Source organism: Gambusia affinis, linkage group LG12 (genome assembly GCF_019740435.1).
Source record: "Gambusia affinis linkage group LG12, SWU_Gaff_1.0, whole genome shotgun sequence".
NCBI lineage: Eukaryota > Metazoa > Chordata > Actinopteri > Cyprinodontiformes > Poeciliidae > Gambusia > Gambusia affinis.
In genome coordinates, this window is record NC_057879.1 from 13,512,881 (window position 1) to 13,537,375 (window position 24,495).

The window sequence follows — 24,495 nt, forward strand, 5'->3', positions numbered from 1 at the left end:
TGCACGTGCCCTGAGAGAGTCGTTTAGAAAGCTTAATCTGGAGTCTCGCTGCATCCTCTGCATTACAGTTTTCTGGCCATCTGTTTCACAGTGCTGTGACTTTCTGTCTAGTCAGCACAGTGTCTCCCTACCAAAGACATTAGTGGATTAACAGTCTCTCACACAAGCTGTCCGCACATTATTCAAGGCTGAGGATGTGATGTTTTCAGAGCTATAAAAAATGCTGCCTTAGTGTGTGCTGACACAGAAAAAGTAAAAAAAATGAAATAATTAATAACATTGATGATATATATTCTCTTTAGCTTCTTTAGAGATTTGATCAAAGTAGCGTTGGATTGGAGTCAATTTGGACCTTATGTGTACTCTATTGCATACAAACAGCCTCATGGTGCAAATCTCTGCTCTAACAATTCCCAAGGGTCTTCAATGAGATTTAAATCTGTTAGTTTTAGAGGCTCTGTGAAATGGTGTCTTATCCTGCAGAATGGAAGCCATTAGAAGATTAAAACAGTGGAGTAGCAGAAGAATGGGCATTAGTAGCAATAATCCTCAAGTACACTGTTGAGTGTATAAATGATAGCAGGTTTCCAGTCTACAGCATCCTCACATTCTATCAACAATTCATGATGGAGCCATCCTTCATCCTTCATATTGTGAGGTCATCATAGAGACCTCAACCTGAGAGTTGCAAGAAAAATCAATACTCATCACATAAGGTGACAACCTGCAGCCTTCCATTGAACAGTCCTGATGAACCTACACGTAAGACTAATTGTGGCGTTGTCAAATTGCAAAAACATCTGTGAGTTACTGTTGTTTTAACAATAGGAAACTGGCACTGAGTGTATTTGATCTTAACCAGTGGAAAAAAGTCAGAGCACTGTGGAGGTGTCTTTTATTTTTGTCTCTCTTAAATGTTTGTTGTTGCGTGGGCACTGTACATTTAGCTTCCTTTTCACCTGGCAAACAGGAAGGTGAGTGTGTGTCAGTGCACACCACAGGATGTAAGTTACTCATATTCATCTTTCCACTGAGTACAAATGTTTACCCCGTAAGACCACCTCTGTGACTATAAATAGTTTCTTTCTGGGCCACCACAAAAATCGTACATCAGACATACATGAAGATGCTACAGGGTGTCTCAGATAACAGAAGGTTGTTCTGAGATTTGACCTGTAGAAGGTCAAATGACTAGCTACAGTCTGGATAGTTCTTTAGCTCTGTATCTATGTATAGACTATAAATCACTGAAAGGCTTATCACAACATTACATTTAAGATCTGCTGTTGTGGTATCAACCTTGCAGACCTCTCAAGTCTTCTGGTACTGGTCTGTTCTGCATCTCCAGAACCAGAACCAAGCATGGAGAAGCAGTATTCAGCTTCTCTGCTACACAAATCTGGAACAAACTTCCAGAAAACTGCTGAAATATGCTATAACCCCCCCCCCAAAAAAAAAAAAAAAAACAAAACAAAAAAACAAAAAACAAACTTGATTTACTGATAGCTTGTTGGATAACGAGGTCTCTTATAATACCTCCTGTAGAGGTCTGTATTTGGCAGCAGGTCTGACTGAAGATGCAGTCGATGTATTTCATGAAGAAGAAGCTCAGGTCTGTCCATTACATTCTTCAATTTAGAAAGGATCCTTTCTCACAATCTGTAGAGGTTCCACTGTCTCCAGAACAAAACCAGCATTCTTAACCACCTTGTTTTTCCCTTTTTTTTTTAATCAGGGTGATCTGTTAGGGGAGCAGATGCCATCATCTTCTTCTACAACAGATGATGACACAAGAAGTTGTACTGCCTACAACAGGTCGATAGACAATCTGGAGCATCTCGAGGTCAACACTGAAGAACCTAAGCTCAAGAAATACAGCCTTTTCTGTCCCTCTTTGTGTACAGCTTTACTGTAGAGTCTCCTGCCTCGTCTGTTGTCTTGGTGAATGCCGAGACATTAACAATCATATTCAATAATGTGAAACTCCTATTCTAATTTATCTAATTTATGGAATATGATTGTACACTCCTCCACCACCTCAGTTTCCTATCACATGATGTAAACAGTGCTTAACCAATTCTCGTTTCTCCAGAAATCTACAATCACCTCTGTTTTTGGTCACATTCAAGATAAGATGATTGTTCCCACACCAAGCATGCATCCAAACAGTTGAAATGTTTCACATACTGAAATTACAAGAATTTTGGACTTGAAATATTGTGATGCTCTGCTGAAATTTAATTTCAGTCAATGATATAAAAAAGACTTAGATACTTTCCCTGCTAGCACAAGTTTTGAGGTTATGAAGTTCTAGATGGTAAATTTAACATTGTCCTCATTTTTCAAACTTTACTCTGTGACACTTTTATTTGTGTGAAAAAGTGGCGATTTGCACAGAACAAAACTGGAGTCACTTGATAAACAGAAGACTTTGAAGAAACATTTTCAGCCTTCAAATGACAAGCGTTGTTTTGTCTTTGAATAATAATCTGATACTCATGCTTGAGAACTGAATCCATAAAAATCCATCCACAATTTTCCGTTATGTGGTGCTTCTTTAAGCATTCTTTTACATTTCATTTCAATTTGTTGTGAATTTAATTAAAATAAACATTTTGTGCAAACATTTTTTTTCTCCTGACAGACTTCCCATTTTACATAATACAAATTATTGCTATAATTTGTATATAAATAGAGTAAATTGAATTACATCTAGACTGGCACAAAGTGATTCCAGAAAAGGTTCATTGCTGGCAAAAGGAAGCCCTGAAAAAGGTTTAAGGTGACATCTAAGATCATAACTGCTGTCTGAAAAGAATATGCCTCCTGAGGGAAGTGTATTTTACAGTGCTATGGTCCAGTGGTCAAATAGGGAAGCTATAAATGTGAATCATCTATTTAGGAAATATATGTGCAGCTCTGAACAATGCATTAGGATGTAATGGGTCTAAATTAAAAGTCGTGGGAAGGGAAAGGTCATGATGAAACTCTCGTTCCTGAGAGGAAACCAGTGAAGGATAAGTCACCCTCCTAAAGCATAACTTTTCCTGCATGCACTCATGTGGGCTGTGGGTTGCGGCCTTGGCTGCAGCTTATGAGGAAAGAGCATTACAATAGCCTCTCTCTCTCTCTTTCTCTCTCTCTTTCTTTCTTACATACTGTGGAGGGGGCCAGAGAGAGAGGAAGCCCTTGAGAAAACAGAAGATACTAATTAGGTAAAATTGTCCCAGAGCAGTTGAATGTCTGGCTGAATTCCTCCTCTCCCTCCTCTTTCCTTTCCTCTGCCTGCCTGCCTCCAGATGTTTGACTTCCTGCAGCTTTGACTTTGGTTTGAGTGTTGATTCATTTTCTGTTATCACAGCGGGAGACATTGGGGCTGATCATTAGTGAGAATAAATAATGAGCCCAACCTCAAAAGACAGGCACAAAGGTATGACAGAAAATAGTAGGACATAAAAATAATCCAAAAACAACTTATGAGTTTGACACAGTTCTCTTTACTTTTAGAAATCGCTATGAGTGCAGTTTTAGATCTTGTGCTATCTATACCAATTATGCTCCAGGACAAGTAGATTCAACTAGTCGTCACAATGATGCTGTTGGAAAATAGGAGGCTCCTCCTAAAGTGTGCCACTACACCACTAAATAACTTTGGGAACACACCAAAGAGGCCGCTACCAAATTCCCCAGATTCACTTCCAACCAAGCGGCAACAGGAAGCACCAAAACAATTCCAGTAATTCTGCAACCCACAGAACCCAGAGGAGCTGCTGCCAGTGTCCCATGTGCCTGCCCCTGTAAATGGCTGTAGAGAATAAAGCTGTTTGTGAATAGCTTACAGAACCATGCAACACAATAACATTTCTGTTGTTTTACCATGTTTCTAGAATAAATCCATTTATCGGTATATCCAGCTGCAATCAGGTGGGATGTAGGGACTGCTCCTTAGCAAATACCTTACAAACCAAATTAAAAAAAGAAAGTCAAAAACAACTAAAAGGCTACTGTATCTTGATTGATCTAAAGGTTTTTCATATCATCATTAGTGTCAATGACATCATGACAAAGCCTTGTGTCAAGCAATATTGTCAATCGAAATAGAATACACCAAAAACATCTGTTGCCTTTACACAGATTTTACATTGAATAGCATCTCAGTCTTAATCCACTGGGTTTCTTAAAATGTCACCCCACCCTGAGCAGCTATAATAGCTTAAACTCTTCTGGGAAGGCTGCCTGTCTTTTCTCCCCTGGTAACTGAGCAAGAGGCGGGGTACACCATGAACAGTCCTGCAGTTTGACTAGACTTTTTGCATTTCTGTAAACCTCAATCCGGGAAAACGTTGTTACAATGAGCAAGATGTGACTTTATTGAAGATAGTAAAGGCATGTGTTAAGTTCAGTCTAAAAATAAACAATAAAACTAAGCAATGTTTAGGAGACTTGTTTTTACAATATAATAAAAACAGCTTTACTAAGATAGTTATGCTGGAGCCCTGCAGAAACAGGGTTTTTGGATAAAATATGTGTTGTCATATACAGAATTGGATGCCACAGCATCTTGAACAAAATTGGGAAACTTGGACTTGATCTTGACAAATATCTAAGAAAATGATTTCAAAGGGATTTACTTTCTGTTCACATGTTGAGCTGCCCTGACCCAACAGGATATCTTTTACATGTTGATCAATTTATACAATAAAATCATATGTCATCCTGACACCTGGAAAATAAAAAAGCTCAACTCCATGCTGAAGAAGATTATCTCTGATAAATGACTCAACAAAACGACTCCATTTCGTAAGCGCAGACTGACTCAGAGAAATGTGCCCAGAAAGTTTCAGTCTGACATTCAGCTTTGTGTTCATAATGGGAACCAGAGGGAGACTTGTAAAAGGAAACACTTATTTCCTGTAGGACTGAAGAGTGACGTACATGAGAGTGAGCTTATTGCAGCTTTGGCGAGCTGGAATGTGACATCAGCAACTGGATCCCGCATGAAGGATAAATCACACAACCAACACAAACACACACTTATAAACATCAGAGCCGGACCAAGACGTGGTTGAGGGTCAGTGGAACAGAAACAGAGGAAGGGAGCCAACTTCTTTAGGAGTGCCACCCACTTCGCCTTGACTTACGTTCTTCAAGGGTTTTATGGACGGCAGCAGTGAGGGGAAACACGTGGTCCTCACAGGAACATAATCACTTCAAGTGTTCTGAAATAGGTGTCCTTGTATTTCAAAAGACTAAGGAGGGTGCTAAAGTGACCATCAGAGGCACTTGAGAATACTTTTCATCATCAAGCTTTTATATTTCCATCCTTGGCAAAGCTATTGAAGCAACATTATAAAGTTACACACACAGGGCTTGTATAGAAAATTGTACCCAGCCGGAGAAAGGTTTAGAGTACAGGACTGTAGATCCTGTCTGTAGAAGGGAACGGTTGCTAATTCGATTATATGAAAATATCACTGCCAGTGATTAAGCACAGTTGACTTAAAGAAGGATGTCATTAGATTTGTCATGGACTTTCTAAACTAAATCTGGCAGACTTAATAGATGGACTTGTAGTATGAATTATGTTTCCAGGGTTTAATGTTCTCTCGTAAACAGAGCCATCCACACTTCTGAGTAAATATGTGAATCTCTTTTTGGTGCATTAAGAAAAATAATTTTATATAATGTTTCTTTTCATGTTAGTTTGGGAAAATAAAAAAAATGAGGAAGACATCAAGAGGAGGCATTTTTCAAGAACAGCAGGCTGAGATAGTCATCACATTGCTGAAGGCAGCTTGGTGTATTGCCAACAAGGTGCAGAACACTGTTAAATAGTCTGAGATGTTCTAACACTGACGTTGCTATGGAGGATCTAAGAGTTCACTGTTGACTCTTATTTAGCTCCTACATAAACTCTAGTAAAAAAGTTATTTTTTTAACTAATAGTGTTTTATTGTATCTTAAGTATACATACACAGATAAAAGGCCACACCTAAATTAAATTCCTCATGCTACATTCAGTAACCCTCAGTGCGCTGTATTGTATTTTCTGTTGGTAGGCTCATAGAACTTAATTAGTTATGGCAAAATGACCTTTTGGGTCCAGTAGTGGATGGGGATGTACTAATGTTTGCATTTGTGGTCTTCAAAGCTTTACGACAAACAGATCACCAAAAATTCAAAATTTGAATATCTTTATTTCTACTCAGAGCTTTTTGTGAGCTTAGTTAGTCAATTTTTAATCTTCTAAAAGCTTGAGATCTTCTTCTTCCTTCTGCTGATAATGTGGCATGCTTCACAAGTTTCCATAACGTGAGTCTCTTACCCATGTCACTAACTGACAACCATTTCCTTTCCTTATCTAGAGAAGTCATTCAGAACATATGAAAAGGATGTTTAAAACAGATAATATCAAGTGCTTTTGAGTTGCCCTTATTTTTTGTTTTCTTTTCCCTTGATGATGAAAACTAGCCACATACGTAACCAAAATTCAAACAGGCCTTGCAGTTTCAAATGAGTTATCACTTGAATGCCTGCTGAGAACTATTCATACCATTCGGAGTTACCGGTAATTTAGTCCTGGCTTTCCTGGAAAGCTGCTTGTTTTTGTTGTTTTGCAGGAGCTGATGTATCTTCAACTAAAAATAAACGTTTTAGTCGACCCTTCCAATCGCTCCTATTTTTTCATTATGTGTTCTTCTTGCAGTCTAGATTCTGTTGTTTACAACAATGTTCACACATTGTAAAATATTCATCCATATTCTGATTGATCATTTGGCACAAATCTTTACTTTATATAGAGATTTACAAGTTCACTAGCTTGTATATTCTGCTCTAAATTGTATACAGACACATTTACAATGTTTCTTCAGTAACAATTTGTCCTGCTTCCTATTGTTTTTCTTGTCTGTTTTTTTTTGTTGTTTTTCTTAATTTATGAATAAGTTTGTGACAATCTGTCAACACTTTCTTGCCAGTGTATATTACCTTTAAAAGCAACAACCTAGAAAACCTGAAAAATTGGTCTTCTCCCCAGCTTTGTTTGTAACTCATGGAGTCACGTCCTTTTTTCACTCTTAGGATGCCTTTGTTTTACTCAGAAGTGACAGACATTTAGTTCCTGCTGAAAAGCTGAATTTAAGGAATGCAGAAAAGTAAACAAGAAAACGCCTGGGGTGTAATCTGCTGATGTGAACTACAATGGCTCCTGACTATTGGACGAGTTCTTTGAAGTGATCACGTTTCCAAGGAGACAAACAGATCAGTCTGACTGTACAGTGAAGCCTTGCTTCTAGAAGTCTGTACCCGAGATTTCAGCAAGTATGAGTTTGTTAGACTGCCAAGGCTGCATTTCTGAACAGACACATTTTAAACATTCTGATGAAGTTACAGTGCTGGGCATATTTAGATTCATAGGAACTCTGGGTGAAGGTCTGTAAAAGCCTTTTAAAAAATTCAAAGGTTTGGCTTAGAAAAATCCAAACTTTTTATCTCAAAACCTTCAGTGGGGAGAACATTCTTTGCTCAAAGAAATGACAACAAGGCAGAGTTGTTGGCCTCTTAGCTCTCATTAGATTGAACAACCACCCTTTTCCAAATAAAACAACGCCCTTCTCCTGTAACATTTAACATGGCTGCAGCATTCAGGTATCTTTGACATTTCTTCTTTCCGTTATCTCTCAATCGTGTAAAGTCATTAGTCCTCTTTTCCTTCTCCTATGATCCCCCACAGGTGGTCTGTAGGATTTAGCATTGCAGTGACCATGAAAGATGGTTGATTTTATGTCTTCCTGTCATTTCTGGGTTGATTTGCCCAGGTGAGTTAGTTCATTTTACTTCACACGAAGACCTATCATAATTTTTTATTTTTTTTAATGATGCCAGGTTACCATAAGTATTGAAAGCAGAACAGACCCAAGCATCACTGATCCTCTACCGTACTTGACAGAGGGGTTGATACGCTGCCATTTACAGTATTAATCCTTGGTTTCATGTCAGATAGCATCTCATCTGTAGTGTTTGGTGCTGCAACACTATATGTCATCCAAACAAAGCATCCGATTCCTCCAAAAGTCAGAACAGAGTTTGGCAAACATTGATGTTCATAATAGGACAAGAAGGATTTGAGCATCCTATTACATATTCTGGTATTTCCAAATAGCCTTTCCCATATTTGATGTCAAAACCTTTTATTCATCTCTGGAAAATGAATTGTAAATAAACACTAGAGATTACTGAAAAGATGTTATGTATTCTGAAGAAGATACCCTTTCCTGCTAATATCGTCAACCCCTTTGGCAAGAACAACCTCAAAGATGCATTTTTTGTAGCCATCTACCAGTCTGACATCTTTCTTCCACTCACTTTGAATTGTGAGGTTATTCCATGTACTGCCTGGTTTTATGATAGCGAGAGGCTGCTGGCTTCTTCAGTAAATTTAAGGTGTTAAAATTGTGTTCTGCTGTTTGGATGACCACTTAGTTGGTCTCATTTTATAAGCATATAGTGGGAGCTTCTTTGCCATTATGAGGGGTTCACAATTTAAGGTTTTTGGCTATACATATGAAACCTTGGTAGTTCATAAAATGACTATATTCAAGAAGTTTCAAATTATACAATATTGGAGGAGAAAAAAAAATTCATGATGAAAGGTAAAGTACAACTCAGAAGCAAAATAAATCAATTTTCAATAAACTTTATTTTTGTCCCATTTTCCCCAAAACATGACATACAAAAAAGGTGATCGGAATTGAACATTTCCTAGTGTCAATACCGCAACATTTACACAATAAATAAAAAAAGAACATGTATAAATAAAAAAAAATAAATAAAGACATTATGTGCCAAAAAATAAAGACTCTTCTGAATTGGCAGATGGCTTTCACAACACTGGGTGTTTTTGGGGAACACATGTAGGCAATACTTGCATTCCAGGTCACAGTTTTAAGGATACAACTCTGGATCAAGAAAGCAATGTAAACCAGAAGGATTACAGTACAGTACAACAGAATACAATGTTTTCTTTTTTCCATAGTGGATATTATTGGGCTATATACTTCTAACAGTTGTTCTAAAAGCTTATACCAGGTAGTGAGAGTGTAGTGCTATTGGGTTTACTTTTGCTACTTGGCTCAAAGTGCAAAAGTAAACTCCACCTTTAAAAACCCATCTGAAATCTTGCATGAAGCCAGCTTGACATTCATCAAAGGGTTGTTATTGCACTATACAGACATCCCTCAGAAAGGCACTTTTATCCAAACCTCCACACCCTCAGGTTCGTAAAGAACGCAGCCTCGTTTCCTGGCACTTGTGTAGAGGACACACATTCACCTACTGCAAGTGAATTTAAAACTGAATTTTTTGTTTAAAATCCGAAACCTTTAATATTTTTGTTAAAAACTAATAAAATTTAACATGTGAGTTAAAAAAATGTAGTCGAAGAAAATAAAGCAAATAAAAGTGCAAAACAGTGTTTGTCCCTGTAGCATCTTGTGTACCGCATCAGTGAAATTTGCATTGAAATGCAAAAAAAAAAAAAAAAAAGACATTGCAGCAAAAGAAGCAATGACTTAGTTTCACCTTCATTTAATGAGCCTGAAAATATTGTGCGTGTGAGGTTCAGATCTTAAGTGATCCTTTTGTTGGCTCATTTTCAGAATGAAAGAAAAAAAAAAAAAAAAAAAAAAAAAAAGAATGTGCGCCACATTCCATAAAGGCCAGAAGTCGACTGAGGGAAGGAGGTTCTCTCTCTCAAGTCAAACTATTCTTAAATCCAAAAGCAACTCAGTTTTACAAAAAGAAAGATCACAGTTGCAATCTACAGGGAGGGAGAACTTGCTGCTGAAATGCTTTTTTTGGAAAAAAAACAAAAAAAACAGAGCCTCACTGCATTTCAACCACAAGATCAACCCTTTTCATTTGCAAGCAATTTGAACAGTTTTGTTTTAGTGTTTAGGAACCTTTGAGAAACCGTGCCTGCACAGTCGATCAGCCGAAAGGCTGCAGGGTCATTGGTGCACAAAGATCCAGCAAGAAGCAATGGTTCTGAGTGAGTAAAGGAGAGTTAAGTGGGTCTTCATGTCCGCTTCCCATCGTTTCAGACAAGGTACTAATCTCTTCTTTCAGGTATCAAAACCTTCCAAGTGGATACCTTTTGAGGCAAAAACTGGTAGGCACAAACCCTTCGGGCAGACGCTTCTTTGGGTAACTTCACCATCGCTCAATGTCATCAAGGTCATTCAAATCAATCGCCCTGGCAACAGAAGTCCAGGAAAGATTGTCACTCCGTCGAATTGAGCAGGTTTTCATCAGTTAAAACAGGCTTCACCTGCCCTCTGCACTGCCTTGAAAAAAGTCAACAAAAACTAGCAAAGGCCTAGTAAGGAAAACAAAAACAAAGTGAGAAAACTGGTCTGGCTGCTTCTGAAGTATCTGCCACTCAGCCTGTAAGACAGAGAGCTCTGTTCTCAGGCATCAGTGTGGTGTTGGAGCAGCTGGACCACATATCTAAGTCGGTGACGTAGCTCAGCGGTGCAGCCCATCTCATTTAGCATGCTGAGGAGGTACGTGTACGAGACGCGCTCCCGGCTTATGTAGGTGAGCAGGTAGGCGTCGTCGGACGACTTGCACAGGATGATCTTTGTGTGGTCGGTGTAGAAGTTCACCTGAAAGGAAAGAGTTGAAAACAGATTTAAGCAAAGGCGAGACTAAGCTTTTAACAACTTGCTCCGTTTTAGAATCTGTGAGCTTGCTCCAACCTGCAGGGTGCCGTTGTTGAAGAGCATGACAAGAGCGTGGTCAGTCTTGACCCACTGAAGCAGCAGAGGAGGGGGTCCAGAGCTTTGCTCCTCACAAGGAAGATCCCCACCCTGAGAGGAGTAGAAATGTTTGGTTAGCTCATCTTTGACTCCATCCTGCTGGTTTACGTTAACTGTACAGTGCCAGACAAAAGCTTCATACCTCCATCAGGTTCTGCTCCATGTAGTTGGCCATGAGTTCAACAATCTGCTTCTGGCTGCGAAGCTGCTCAGGTAGCGAATGGGTTGGGAATGTGAAGTGTTTGTTGTTGGTCAAACAGTAGTGAACAGTCCTGTTGGGAAGGGAATTTTATTAGATAAAAATCTTCTAAACGTCAACTTGGATGTTTTTAAACATCATCTGAGCCACTTACTTGCGTTGATCACAGAGGCTAAGATGCGTTCCCTCATTGAAGAGCACACCGATGCTTTGGTTGGAGAGCTGGTATCCAAAACCGTACTTGTTGGAGTAGTCGACCCATTTTGTGACCCAAAGGAAGGACTGAGACCTGGACAAGCAGGGCGGGTTTCTAGTAGCTGGGGAGAAGGTGAATCAGAAAACATTGGGTTATTATTGCTATTATTTAGAGTCCACAAGTCAGCATCTTACAAACGGCATTAATGCAATAAAAGGTGCATGGCTTAAAAAGTGTTGAGATGCTTTAGTCAGCAGATATTTCAAGGACTTAGGCTGAGGGCAAAGGAGGAGGGAAAAGAAAAGAAAAAAAAAAAAAAAGGTCTTGGGGGGGAAACAAATTAGCCCATACAAGTTCCAATTTACTTTAATGATTTGGCATACCCGATGCATCACATTAAGGTAAGCAACTTTTTATTTCTTTGCTACAAATCAAATGCTAATTATAACCTAGCTTTCCAAACTCACCTGCAGGCATGGTGGCCAGGCAGTTTTTCAGCTCCTTCATGGCAGCTTCAGCCACAGCAGCAGGAGTCAGGACATCCTCACAGGCTGGTGGGGAAAAGAAGAAAATGCCCATTACAAAATAAGCAAGAAAAGTGAGAGTAAGTCAGAAAATCAGACTTTAACAAAAACCTACGTTCAGTGCTGCTGGCCATGGTTCCCTTGAAGGAGCGGGAGATTGACTTCCTGGATTCCTCCTCAGCAGGAGTTTGTTCTAGAGGCACGGGACTGACCAGCTGATCAGTAGGAGAAGGTCCCTAAAAGGAAAACATCATGATTGACACATTCTGCATTAAAAAAAAAAAAATAGTAATAAATACAGGTCACAGAGAATGAAGGAATAATCCCAGGTTAGACAATGGCAACTGCAGACATGCTCTAGAAAGAGAATGCGTCAATGCTTGCAAACTCATCCAGTTCTTGCAGCAATGTTGCAACATCCATTGCATCGTAAATGACTGGCACAGTATTGGTTACGATTTTTTGCTTTAAGCTTGCAAATGCAAGATGCAAAGAGGTAAAACGGCTTTAACACGCAATGCCATTTGATCACAGTAATTTGTTTGGAATCATTTGTCACTGTTGAGATTGAAAAAAAAAAAAAGTAACTAATTCCAGTTAATCATTCCAAGTACATTGATCAAGGAAACACCCAGTTCTTAGAACAAAACAATGTGGCTCTATAAATAGAAGCTGGACCTGTCAGTTTAGGGGATGAGCCAACTGAGCAACCTGCTGCTGTGGCATTTAGTCTGTCCTGGTGGTTGATAACCACCTTTTATAACGAGCACATCGTGTGCATGCGTTCTCACATAAAAGTGTTTAAACAGACCACAAAATTAGTTTCCCCCTTAATGATTTAAAGAATAAAAAAAAAAACCCACATTAAGTCTCGCAATAACCATCAAGCACAAGTCGTCTGTGGCAAATTTCTTGCTTAAACGCCTCTAACAATAACTTGAATGCAAATATCCAAAACTTTATACACAAGTCATCTTGTGTTTACTCTTAATTATCTTTTTGGTGGATGCATTTCAAACAATTTTGAAAAATAAACTTCTCTTCATATTAAAAGAAATCTATTGCTCCCCACTTTAACACCATGTATACTGAGGTCTTAGCATGTGATACTGTGCCACCTTTGAGTTTCAGCTGCCAGAATGACTTGCCAGTTCTTCTCATTTTAATTAAACCAGGTTGCCATTTGCTTGGAATAGCAAGGGAACATTTAAATCACATACAAAAAAAAAGGCAATAAGACATACCTCATTGGCTCCCACTGTTTTGTAGCTTATCTGCCTGTTGATGGAACACTTAACGATGCCCGACACCAGCTTGGAAATGTCTTTGTCGTCTTTTTCCTCACATGGAATCTTCTCTGCTGTGAAGAGAATTGCGGTTCTAATGAGCTACAGACCTTTGAAAGGTTTCAAGCCAAAAGCCTGAATGAGGTCCAGTAGGTTCATTAGCTTTTAAGGCTATATTTAAAACTGCTCAGTGACTGTACCGCTTACCTTTTGCCTTTTTCTTGCCAAAGAAGCTCTTTGCCATTTTAGTGAAGAATTTCTTGGCAGGGCTTGGCGGACGGAGCTCTGGTACCATTACACAGCTGCTGGGAGGGAGTTTGTCAGGGGTGAAACCCTGAAAATGGAGAGAAAACAAGAAAAAATGGTTAATCTTTGTCACGGAACAACAAAGACACCAATCATGAGAAGATAGCATAACGTTGTTATGCAATCTGTGACAGTGCTGGGAAACGACATACTTTGGAGAAGAATTCATGGTTGAGAATTTGATCCAGAGTTAGTCTGTCGCTGGGGTTTTTCTGCAAGATGCTAGAGATGAGTTTCTGTGCAGCGGGGGAGATTGTGGAGGGGAGAGTGTATCGGACTTCCTTTATGCACTTGTACGTCTCTTTCAAGTCGAGCGTTTCAAAGGGAGGGTTGCCGCACATCAGTGTGTACCTATGAAGACGAAACCAGAAACACCATTGGTCAGCTTCAGACTAAAAAACAAAAAAATAAAATTATTTCAGTACGCGAGGTCTGCGGAGCCACTAAACCAGACTCACATGACGCAGCCGAGCGACCAAACGTCCGACTCCGTGCCGTGGCCCTGCCTGTTTAGCACCTCAGGGGCCAAGTAGTTAGGAGTTCCACAGATGGTTCTGAGAAAACAGGTGAATGTTTGAGTACCGAATAGAATTCAAAACAGTTTCTATTATGCAACAGTGACAAAGAGAAAGAGTCAAAGTCTTTAGTTTTTTTCCTGCTACACTCATTCTGGTATGCCACAGGAAGATCTCAAAGTACTGAAACTCCGATCTAAGCCCTACATTCAACTGCCACTTGGAAACTGGTTCGGGCAGGTACATGCAGGAGGAAAGCAGTGGGAGGAGGAAACTGCTTAGTAACTGAGGTAATGGTTTTAGGTTAAGCTACTTTGAGCAAAAAAAAAAAAATAGGCCAATTTGGTCTTGCCGGAAACATGACTCAGATGTGCTCCAATTATTTTTAGTATTCAAAGATTTTGTTTTAAATTAAGCACTCACTTTTTCCTCTGTTCAACCGTCTCCAACTTGGCAGCGAGGCCAAAATCGCCAAGCCGCAACTCCATGTTCTCATTGATGAAGAAGTTACCTGAACGGGACAAATGGCTTTATTAAGACGGCATTCCACGGAGGACAGGTACATGACTAAAGCAGCACCAGATTACCGGGATGGCTTAGTGCAGTTTCATCCACATACCTAGCTTGAGGTCTCTGTGCAGGATCCCCCGGCTGTGGAGGTACTTCAGGCCGGATATAATCTGTCTGAGGTAATATCTCACCTCTGGCTCCGTCAGAGTACGTCTCTCTTTCCAAATGTGTGCCAGGGACTGAAAAGAGAAAGCAACGAGGAGACAGTCAAATCATGTGGTCCTTCAAAAACACACATTCATTACAGTATCTGTACGAGAGGTCAAAGTTCAGACAACTCCTTGCAAAGAATAGCAAGTTTGTTGTTTCTTTAACTCTCTGGGGCTTTTCAATAAGCTGTTTGTCAAATGCCATAACTGTAGCTATGCTTTCATACAACTCAGTGATACAGTTTGTTAGATATTCAAATCCGACTTTGATGCATAAAATACAGTATTCTTGTCAAGTTATTTTCTGATGGATTCAGAAACTACTAATGCTACTGGCACTTTCCTCTCCCTCTCTTCAACTATACCCCTCAAGTGACATACATAAATGAATGCTCTTAATCTGTCAAAATTTGAGAAGCAAAGTTGAAATTTGCCAGAAATTGATGAAGGATTGAAGAAAAAGAAAACGCAAACGGTTTGATTTAAGAAACTGCACCAAATTATTCCAGAGAATTCCAGTGTCTCACCTTCCGACTGCAGAGCTCCAGGAATATGTAGATGTTTTCATGGTCCTCAAAATAATGGGAGAATTTCACTACGTGCTTGTGTGACAGGGACCTGTGCAGGTCGATCTCATTCGTAATCTGGTGAAATGTAAATACAGATGGGTTAGTGTTGCAGATCCTGGCGCTTAATAGATTCAAGATTATGCAATGGACTCCGGCATAATGAGATGCGTGTACCTTTTCCCTCTGGTGTGGTTTGGAGACCCTGCTCTGTGGAATCACCTTCACAGCATACATTTTGTTGTTGGACAGGTCTGTCATCTCATAGCATCGTGCAAAGCCACCCTTTGGAAAGCACAGTCATGGGTTAAAATGGTTGAAAACCTGCAATGGTCATAAATAAATCAGCCTCCCTGGCAAAGCCTTTCAGCTGAGGATCAATAGCTTTGGGCTGAGCAATTAAAACGATTCACCATCTGTAATTTAGCAGCATCATTAAAAACAAGGCCGATCTACTCAGAGGATCATTTCTAAACGCAAGACAAGCGTCACTTTTGGCTCTGAATCAGATAATCGAGGGTTTATTGCTACATCTTCTTGATGCGATCATGTCTCCACATGCTGGGGGAAGAAGATGTGAAGGATGAAGCACACCGCACTGCTGCATTCATTAACCGTGAAAGTGACGGAGAGGTTTCCAGCTCTGCGGCAGGAGGAGGGGGGAGCAGGCAGCAAGGGGGAGCAGGCAGCAAGGGGGAGTCTTGCTCACAGCCCTCCGCCGCAGCACATACATGACATGATGGAGCAACACGTTGAGGAAAAAAGAAATCATAATAAAAAGATTTTTAAAAACAAAACCCTGCTTCTTTGTAGCGGAAATATTTCAGCATGACTAAATTATGAGGAATGAGACAAAAAGAAGCCATATAAGGTCAAAGAAAACGGGAGGAATGTTCTGCTCAGTCATTCCTGAGATTTTTTTTTTTTTTTTAATAAAAGGTGTTGCAAACTGGAGCTGGGCACACCTTGCGTCTGATTCATTCATCAAAAAACCCCCACAGCAGGTGGGGGATATGTTGGTTAGATTTGGCACACCCACCACGAGGTTCTCCCCACTAAGTCCTCCCCAATAACTAACATACATGGAACATACTTCACCATGACTCCTAATCTGCGTCTCAAATCATAATTTATTCAGCTTCTAGATGGATCTGTCGCGAACTGGTAGAACAGGAGTGGAGCGCATGGACGAATCAGCTCTGCCTTACCTTGCCCAGAAGCTTCCCTTTACTGTAGGACCTTCCCGTCTTGGGGTCCGTCACCACCTGAGCCAGCTCGGGTTTGCCGTGTTCGGGTTTATTCCTGCTGTTCTTCGTCGAGGCGGAGGACTGGTGGTGTCCGCGCTCCGGGACAGGCTTGAATAAATCCGCGTTCATGTTGTGGCACGAAATACGCTGCGCCGCGTTAAAACAACCGGAATCCATTAAACGTTTCAATCAGATGTTGTGTCCAAATCCTTCCTCCTGCGTATTTCTTATAAAGAACTATGATGCTGTGTGTTAATTCCCTCCGCTCCGGTTGTCTCCATCTGGCGTGTCTGGACACAGATCTGCAAGGCTTTATAGTCGACCGTGACGTCACGGAGACGGGTTGGGGCGGAGGGAGACAGGAGAAGAAAGTCCAGTCTCACTGAAATATGGATGCATGAGATATATGAATGAACCAATACATAACAAAGCAACGGTTTAAAAAATTAGGCCTAAATTCAGATTTTAATCGTCATTTCAGCTTTTTAATGTATGTAACCTGACTTTTACTTAATCCTACAACCAAATGTTAACTGAAACATACCTTTATGGACAAATCGTCAACACGTCAGCAAGTTTGTGAAATGCAATTTAAAAGACGCTAAAAGAGCCGCTATTATTCCCAAGTCTATAAAAACAGCATAGTGTAAACTGTTTCAGAAAAAGCCCAGAATTCCCCCGAGTCAAAATCTGCCAAGTTTGACAGAAGGCTGCCACCTGACGGAGAAAACGTGCAAAAACGGAATATTCTCTATTCATAAATGTGAGGGGTTTTGAAATAAAGCAAATACAATATAAATGTCAAAGAAACAACGTACCCCTTTATGTAGCATAACAGAGAATTGTAAACAAAAAAAAACAGATGAACACGGAAGAGGGTTTAAGTGTTATCTTTGTTGAATGTTATGATGACCAGTCTGATGACAGGAAAAACAAACAAACAAAAGACAGTATACCAAAATCCAAAGAGCAAAATTAAGATGTACAATTGTTTATTTTGGAAAAGTGGGCACAATTAAAAACAGTCCAACTCTACACATTTAATAAAAACTATTCAACAAGAACAAAATATAAATGAATTGAGGAATTACACATCGTTTTCATTTTTAGCTGCAATAGAGATGAACATAACGTTCTAAACAGCAGAAGTATGTTTTTGAGGATATGAATTCACTCCTGGATGTCTTTATTTATAGCAAAACTGAGGTGTGAATTTGGCACGTTACAAACCTGTCATCCTCTGAAGAAATGGACACAGACTACACTACCCACAATTTTCTCCTCCAATGTTGGAAAAATTTCAACGAGCAATAAACTGAGTGAAGGGCGCCATCTGCTGGACCTAGTTTTTCTTTACAATGCAGTCATATTTATTTGTTAGAGTTCATGACTGGCGTGAAATCATACAGAACCAAAATCAATTTATTGAAGGACTGTATAATAATCTCCAATGACATGAGCTCTACTTTTTAATATTTAGGTCATGCACTCTTGAGCTTTAAAGCTCTAATTTGGTCACACTGCAGAAAAAAAAGAGGAATATTTAGAGGTCCATCATATCATCCCCTCTTTTCTTCTTGTCTTGCGACTCTGTCCAGGCTTTGTTGATAGTTCTCTTCATCTCATCATCTCCATCGTCATAAATCTTCTTCAACATGGTCATGAGGCCATCGCTGGGGTCTGCGTTCTCGTCCATAGAGGGTTTGCTGTTGAGTCAGAGCAGGAAAATATTGTAATTTATATTGTAATTGTATAGCATATTCTATTCATATGGTTCTCTCAGCTGTTCACATCATTGTTGAGGATGAGAGTAGATAATGGCAAATACGTGGCGCCGACATATTGGGTAACTTATCTAAAAGTGTACAAAATAAAAATCTACAGTCTACAGATATCATTTTGAACTTACTCCTTCTCTTTTGACCGTTTCTCCACTGCTGTAAGGCACTCCCACTTCTTTGTTGTCTGCTTTTTTAACATGATCAACAACATGTCTGTTTTTACCTGAAAGAAACAAAATTATTCAAGTTATGCAAAAATCCCCAAATATATAAATATGGTGTAAAAACAAAAGTTGTTTTAAGCACCTCTGTTCATTTGAAATAGTATACAACATTACAGGAGTTTTTGCCTCAAACTAGCCGTTTACTTTGTAGTATGCTGGATAATACAAGGTACACCAGAGATAAATCTGCAGGCCTTTATGTGTAGGACAGAATAAAAGGAATAAATTGCTCAAAACATACCTAGATAGGAAAATATGCAAATCTTTGTATTTCCAGTTTTACTGACCTTTTTGTAGCTGTCCTTTTCATCGATCGGATGCAGCAGGTTAAGAACAGTCATCTGATGATTTTTGCCATTTAGGTCTTTAATTAGCACCGAAAATGACCTGCAAGAGGAACAATAAGAAATTGTAACGATATAACCTGTCACATGAAAAGTGAACAGAGCAGATAATATTTGTGGATTCTTGCGTTACCTTTCTGTGAAGTCCACTTCTACATTTTCTGCTGAAATTTTGTGCACATCTTTCAAATCCAGGTAAATTTTCACAAACTTCTCCGACTGATCCCATGCTGCAGGGAAGTTGAGTAAAGTGTCACAGTTATCAAAAAGCTAAACAGTTTGTTTTAATAAAATATCTTCTCACGTTCTTGAATGCAATTTAACTGACAATATATCAATTTTAAACAAACATACCATAGCTGGTGATCTTCACGGTGTATGCTGCTTTGGACACTGCAGATGGGTCTGCCTCTCTCTTAGCCTGCTGCAGCTGCTGCTGTCGTTTGGTGGCAAGTTCTTTCTCCACCTTCTTCTGTTCCTGCTGCAAGATGTTCTGTACCCTTTTCCTCTCTGATTTTTCCAAGAGGGAGCTCAACTCCTGCAGGTCAGCTTCTAGCTGAGTTATCTGCATTGGACAAAAAAACAAAGGGAGTTTTATATTCCAGACAGTGCAGAACCATTTTACAACTAAGTACGGATTGTTGAGAACGTAAAAAACAAAGGGTTATATTATTTAATAATCTAGCATAGATAATAACTTAAGCCATTCATCAGCAGCCATTACACAATTGTAAAAAATATATATATATATATTAAAAAGGCAGGCAGAAATCAATTAGAATCTAATAGAGCCCATTTACAAACTCAATTTTAAGCATACTTTCACCATTTTAAAGTGTTTTTGTATACAGTAAACTAATTTAGCTAAAATGCAAATATCTTAACATTTTATGTGGTAAAGACTGTCTATCCTGATTGGCCAAAAAGCTTTAAGATTTTCGGACACTTCCAATGGCTTAAATGGAAAAGATTGTCATACAATTTGAAATTTATTTAAAATGCCGATAAATAAATATTGAACCCAGAATAATCAATTTACTGATAAGCAGATGACACCAAGAAAATAAACAACCAAATCTTAGAAATCTGCTCCCTTCTTTTCTTTTCTTTTAGCAGCAATAAGTGACTAGATACAGGATACTTGTCACTAAACCCATTACAAGCCGTATTTTTAGGAATATGTATTAAATCGTCTGACTTTATTTCGTTGCAATAGCAGTTAGAAGCCGTAGGCCAAGAGACTGCGCATCGGTGTCTCCTGCTAGCAAAAAGTTGCTAGAATGTTCTGGCAAACTCCATTCAAAGCTAAGAGCTAAGTTAGCATCACAGATACAAACGCACACTGCCACATCGCACGGCGGACACTAAAGTCATACGTAGAAAATACATCAGAATGAATGATGAAGCACAAATTACTTGAGTTTGAAGAAAGAAACAGTAAACATCAGAGTTTTGCGTTGTCTGCGTACTTGTCAAAGTTAACTAATATAATATGAAATGCTATCACGGAAGTAAAATCAATTCGATTACGTGTAGTTGAAACATTATTTTTCTGTCAGAATGTTAAAGCCTAAACTTTAACAGAGGCTCACCTGCTCTGTTACATCCATTATGACCTTGTATTTCTGATATGCAACCAGATGTTAACCGGCTTGGTGAAACTCTGCTGCTACAGTGGTTCCTTTCTTCTTCTTCTTCTTGATTTTATTGGCGGTTGGCAGCAAACTTTAAGCAGCATTACCGCCACCTACTGGTATGGAGTGTGGTTCGAAATGGACTATCAACTTATATAAGTATTTGTATCTTCCTACTCCTACCTTTAATATATAATTTAACTAAATGAATTTCCTATTTATATATACCTACATATTCGCATCCATTTTTATATATATCTTTATAATCCACCCCCGTAGATCATGCACCCATTCACACACACACCTATTTTAATCATATTCTTTGAAATAATTTAGTTTTCTTTAAATATCCCATAATTATTTGTATATGTTTACTCCCCGAATTCTTCCTCAAAATATCTATCAAATTAATCTTTTCCTTAATACATTCAAACTCTCCTTTCATACACCTTCTTTCTCTTTCATACTTATGGCATTCTAACATAACACGTTCTATCGTTTCATATCTGTCACAATAATCACATTTTCCATTATCAGTGGTTGCTTTGCCTTTACCCCTGCATTATGGACGCCGTCAGCCCGGCCCAGGAAATGACGTTCTCTACGTCTGCTGTTCGCTCATGAGGGTCAATTGTTTCACACCGCTGGTGTGGCTTGAATGAGTATTGACATCCCTAACGTAACTAGTACCAATTAAAATAAATAACTTGTTGAATAAGGTATTACATGTTTTTGAATGCTCTAAAAAGCGCATTGTAGCTAGATTAATTATTATTATTATTATTAATAATTACTATTATTAAGTGATGTGAACAATGCAACCTAAGTGCATGATGTGGGCATATACTGTATAACCTGCTTGGTTAAAAAAAAAATTCTGAAATTTTATACTTTTTTAAAGTGATATTTCCAGATTTCCCAGTCCTTAGTGTTAATAGTAAAATATAAAATACAAAAGTTCAATATGGAATGATATTTTGACAGACGTCTGACTTTCAGTAAAAATGCAAAACAGAGAAAGAAATTATGGAAGACAAGTACAGAAGGAAAAAAAACAAACAAAAAAAAAACAAGGAAGGGAAGATAGGAAGAAAAAAACACAAGAAACAAGGAAGGAAGACAATACATGTAAACAAAAGAAAACGGGGAAGGACAGAAGAAAGAGAAAAGATATTCAGCCACATAACACTATATTTATCAAAACCTTATTTGAAATGAAATGAATCTATATTTAATCATTGCTTAGCTTTTAATGTATTTCTAACATTAAAAGGAGATGCAATAGGATAATAGTAAGACGTCGTGTTTTTTATAAGACTGATATGTTCTGTGTATATCTTAATAAAAGAGTCTATGAGCAACATAATTTGCAGCAAGATTTAATAATCTCTTTAATGTGTACAATGAAACAATTTTTATTTATTTTTTTCTTTTAGTTTACTTAACAGGGGAAAATAAATGCAGATTATTGTACAGTTATCAGCACATATCCACAAGTTTGAAGCGCTGATGTCAGCCCTTCTGACAAACAGCCACGTTTTTAATGACACAATCTGTGTAACAAGTCCAACAAGGGCACAGTCACCACCTTGCCCTCAGGATTCCAGACATCTGGTTGTGGTCAGCTAAATGCCGAAAGACAATACGACTCAATCTCCATCTTCTCTTCACTCCCCGAGGTCGGGAGGTCAACACACATCTGTTGCGTATCCTCACGGGGCAGCTGTCTCTGGGTAGTGCTGCAATTTCCTTGTCTGCTATTTCCTGAAAACAAATTAAAATAAAGTTTCCAAAATTAGTTCTTAACTGAAGACCTGAATGGTCTGGAATGTGATAAAAAGACAACACAGACTTTAGAACTGGTGTGATGTGCTATTTTTTAGAAAAACAGTAAGGTGATGTGCTATTTTTAGAAAAACAGTAAGCAATAGCGTTCTGGGTCAGCTGCAGATGTCTGATCAATTCCAATAAGGAACATATTGGTACAAATAAAGAACTCTACCTGGAGTTCTTTGGGCAAGATGGTGTTCTTCCGCAGTGCATTGATACGTGTCCTCAAATCAGCATGCTCAAAGGCCATTTGTCTTCTCTTGACATCCCTCAGCATCCTCCAGTCAACGTAGTAACTTCTCAGCTGGTCCACTGCTCCCCAGCAGCTCCGCAGTGCCTGACCATCATTAACATGCAGTTAGTCCCAGCTGTACAAGTAACAGCCCAGGCTGTGTCCAAATTATATCAGACGAAAACACTCCACAAGAAAGGTAAGCCACAATACGTCAGCGATAAAGAATCATGGAACGTTGAGAATGATAAATTTACTGAATTTATGTCAAACTTTTCCAGTCATACTAACCACTCCAACCCACTGACACTCCAAGCCACATTCACACGTCTTTTTACTCCACCTTAACACAGAAAGGTGAGTTTCAGTGCAGCAAGTTGACATCTAAACAGTTTATATGAAAACTAGCGTTACCATCCAAGCTAGCGTTACACAACCAGTTATAAAATTAACATTTTCACTGTTACTTTTTCAATTTTTCTGACTGAGAACCCAGGGCTTTCTTCATAACACGCAAGCCACAACATGTGTGTTGAAAATAGGTAAGTTACCTGTTTCGGTGCGTAAACGGTGGAATAAAGGGCATTTAGACCCATACATGCTAATCTGTTAGCCGCCATGATGGATCCAGGCTGAACTACCAAAGGGAGATAGAAAGAGATGGAAGATATTGCCCCCTGTGGCTAGGAGGGTAATATAATAATTTAATTATTCTGTTTCAAAATGTAAACCTTAAAACTAGCGTTTCGGACTTTAACGTTATTTATGCATAGAGTACTCCCTGCAATGCGGACGTCACTGCTGTTTTAGGCTTTATCTCTTGTCAATAGAGATGTACAGTTTTCTTTTAACAGGCACATTGCTGTGTTTAAGATTGAATGACACATCATGAGGATTCAATTGGATTTATGTAAATTCCGTTGTCCCAACACTACTGTGAAGCCTGTGAGTAACCCCAAACCCAATCCGCTGAAAACTAATTAAATATCTAGCAACTTCATCTGAAAAGAATGGCAAATTATTGTAGTATTACTTAGGAACCACTAGGTGGCAATGTAGTTCCATAATATATAGTACGGAATCAAAGACATTCCCACCAGCCAGGAGGAGCATAATCCTAACATTTTATATTGAATAAAGAACATTCCATCTGATTAAAACTATATTTTGCGTACTTTGAAGTGCATATCCACCCAAATCACGGATAATAAGCGAATAAGATTTTGTAAAGTAGTATTCTGACATTTCTTTTTATCAGGTTCAGCAGGTTACTGTCTTTTTATGTTTTATAGAGAGAAGAAGGAACAAAATGATAGATTCAGTTAAGTTTTCCTTGTTATTTTGTACCCTGGAGGGAACGCGTTCTTGGATAAATACTAACACATGACATGACAGAGGATGCATTTGCAGATCTCTCTCTCTCGCTCTCTCTCTCTCTTCACAGGGTACTGTTTTTACAAAAGCTCTAAAAACGTATAATAAAATAAAATTGGTTTTAATAGCCAGTTTATTTCAGACAGCTGCATTTGTAACATGGTTTTCTTAATAGTAGCAGTGGGTAATGCACAGTAGTAGTGACTGTTAAAATCAGTTAAAATCAGTCTTTTGTTGTAACAGTCGTTTTTTATGTTAATATTATGGTAACAGAACCTAAGTCACTCTATGTTTGTCCCAAAGGTCAAAATGTTTTTGTTAAGTTTCTTGAAATTTGGAAAAACAGATTTGTCATTTTAGAGTATGGTAGTATGTCATAATTAAACTGCTATTTGGCTCTCAGAATGTTTTGGCCTTTAACTGAAGCTCCTCTAAAGAGTTTTCCAAGATCACCAAGAAGGCTAAAATAATCCCCGAGACATCTAAAACAGAAAAGGATGTGAGTGCTGACCTTCCAGGACTTCTATTTCTGAACATTATGATAAATGTCAGACCCTTAAACTTCTGCCAGCAAACATCAACCTCAGAGTTTATAGGTTAAAAATGATTCACTGTTGCCTTTTTCAGTCACTTCTTTTACAGCTTAATAGAAGCAACAGGTTTTTATTATTTTTAGATGACACAAAATTAAAGCCCTACTT

The 24,495-nt window shown here is 38.7% G+C and overlaps 4 protein-coding genes across 11 annotated transcripts in view; 1 reads left to right on the forward strand and 3 right to left on the reverse strand.

Moving 5' to 3' along the window:
* Positions 1 to 8,679: 8,679 nt before the first annotated feature.
* On the reverse strand, positions 8,680 to 16,665 carry plk3 (polo-like kinase 3 (Drosophila)). The gene is made up of 15 exons (XM_044133796.1): positions 16,337 to 16,665; positions 15,306 to 15,413; positions 15,090 to 15,206; positions 14,463 to 14,592; positions 14,267 to 14,354; positions 13,787 to 13,882; positions 13,481 to 13,679; positions 13,230 to 13,356; positions 12,981 to 13,096; positions 11,852 to 11,972; positions 11,680 to 11,763; positions 11,171 to 11,333; positions 10,960 to 11,089; positions 10,758 to 10,868; positions 8,680 to 10,664 (listed from the first exon to the last, which is right to left on the reverse strand). The coding sequence occupies exons 1-15, from the start codon at positions 16,550 to 16,552 to the stop codon at positions 10,467 to 10,469; spliced, it is 2,004 nt and encodes a 667-aa protein (XP_043989731.1). The 5' UTR covers positions 16,553 to 16,665; the 3' UTR covers positions 8,680 to 10,466.
* Positions 16,666 to 17,350: 685 nt separating this feature from the next.
* Positions 17,351 to 20,923, reverse strand: LOC122840961 (calcyclin binding protein). The gene is made up of 7 exons (XM_044133797.1): positions 20,906 to 20,923; positions 20,317 to 20,409; positions 19,079 to 19,289; positions 18,858 to 18,954; positions 18,668 to 18,767; positions 18,285 to 18,379; positions 17,351 to 18,081 (listed from the first exon to the last, which is right to left on the reverse strand). The coding sequence occupies exons 2-7, from the start codon at positions 20,332 to 20,334 to the stop codon at positions 17,919 to 17,921; spliced, it is 684 nt and encodes a 227-aa protein (XP_043989732.1). The 5' UTR covers positions 20,335 to 20,409; positions 20,906 to 20,923; the 3' UTR covers positions 17,351 to 17,918.
* A 798-nt stretch (positions 20,924 to 21,721) lies between these two features.
* Positions 21,722 to 23,108, reverse strand: mrps14 (mitochondrial ribosomal protein S14). Of its 2 annotated transcripts, none has more exons than XM_044134614.1 (3): positions 22,972 to 23,108; positions 22,361 to 22,525; positions 21,722 to 22,122 (listed from the first exon to the last, which is right to left on the reverse strand). In XM_044134614.1, exons 1-3 carry the CDS (start codon positions 23,038 to 23,040, stop codon positions 21,940 to 21,942), a joined length of 417 nt encoding a protein of 138 aa, XP_043990549.1. In that variant the 5' UTR covers positions 23,041 to 23,108; the 3' UTR covers positions 21,722 to 21,939. The 2 variants fall into 2 exon arrangements, with proteins under 2 accessions (XP_043990549.1, XP_043990548.1); XM_044134613.1 differs by lacking the exon at positions 22,972 to 23,108 and adding an exon at positions 22,712 to 22,819.
* Positions 22,517 to 24,495, forward strand: part of tnn (tenascin N) — a 53,854-nt gene continuing 51,875 nt past the window's right edge. For 5 of the 7 annotated variants that reach the window (XM_044134612.1, XM_044134607.1, XM_044134611.1 and 2 more), the window contains exons 1-2: positions 22,517 to 22,619; positions 22,702 to 22,777. The gene's annotated coding sequence lies outside the window, so the exon portion shown is untranslated. Of the gene's footprint in view, positions 22,620 to 22,701; positions 22,778 to 22,903; positions 22,963 to 24,495 lie in introns of those variants that run through there. The other 2 variants (XM_044134609.1, XM_044134608.1) reach the window with 2 other exon arrangements.

Excerpts from the sequence above, each read along its gene's own strand:
- plk3 (XM_044133796.1), bottom strand. The coding sequence starts at position 16,552 with ATGGATTCCGGTTGTTTTAACGCGGCGCAGCGTATTTCGTGCCACAAC. Across the intron at positions 15,207-15,305 it reads AACCACACCAGAGGGAAAAG|ATTACGAATGAGATCGACCT; the intron begins GTACACGCATCT and ends ACATTTCACCAG. Across the intron at positions 13,680-13,786 it reads TGGTCGCTCGGCTGCGTCAT|GTACACACTGATGTGCGGCA; the intron begins GTGAGTCTGGTT and ends TCGTCTTCATAG.
- LOC122840961 (XM_044133797.1), bottom strand. Across the intron at positions 18,768-18,857 it reads GAAGTGGACTTCACAGAAAG|GTCATTTTCGGTGCTAATTA; the intron begins GTAACGCAAGAA and ends TTCCTCTTGCAG. Across the intron at positions 18,380-18,667 it reads AAAAGGACAGCTACAAAAAG|GTAAAAACAGACATGTTGTT; the intron begins GTCAGTAAAACT and ends TGTTTCTTTCAG.
- mrps14 (XM_044134613.1), bottom strand. The coding sequence starts at position 22,804 with ATGTCAACTTGCTGCACTGAAACTCACCTTTCTGTGTTAAGGTGGAGT. Across the intron at positions 22,526-22,711 it reads AGTGTCAGTGGGTTGGAGTG|GCACTGCGGAGCTGCTGGGG; the intron begins GTTAGTATGACT and ends AATGATGGTCAG. Across the intron at positions 22,123-22,360 it reads TCTTGCCCAAAGAACTCCAG|GAAATAGCAGACAAGGAAAT; the intron begins GTAGAGTTCTTT and ends ATTTGTTTTCAG.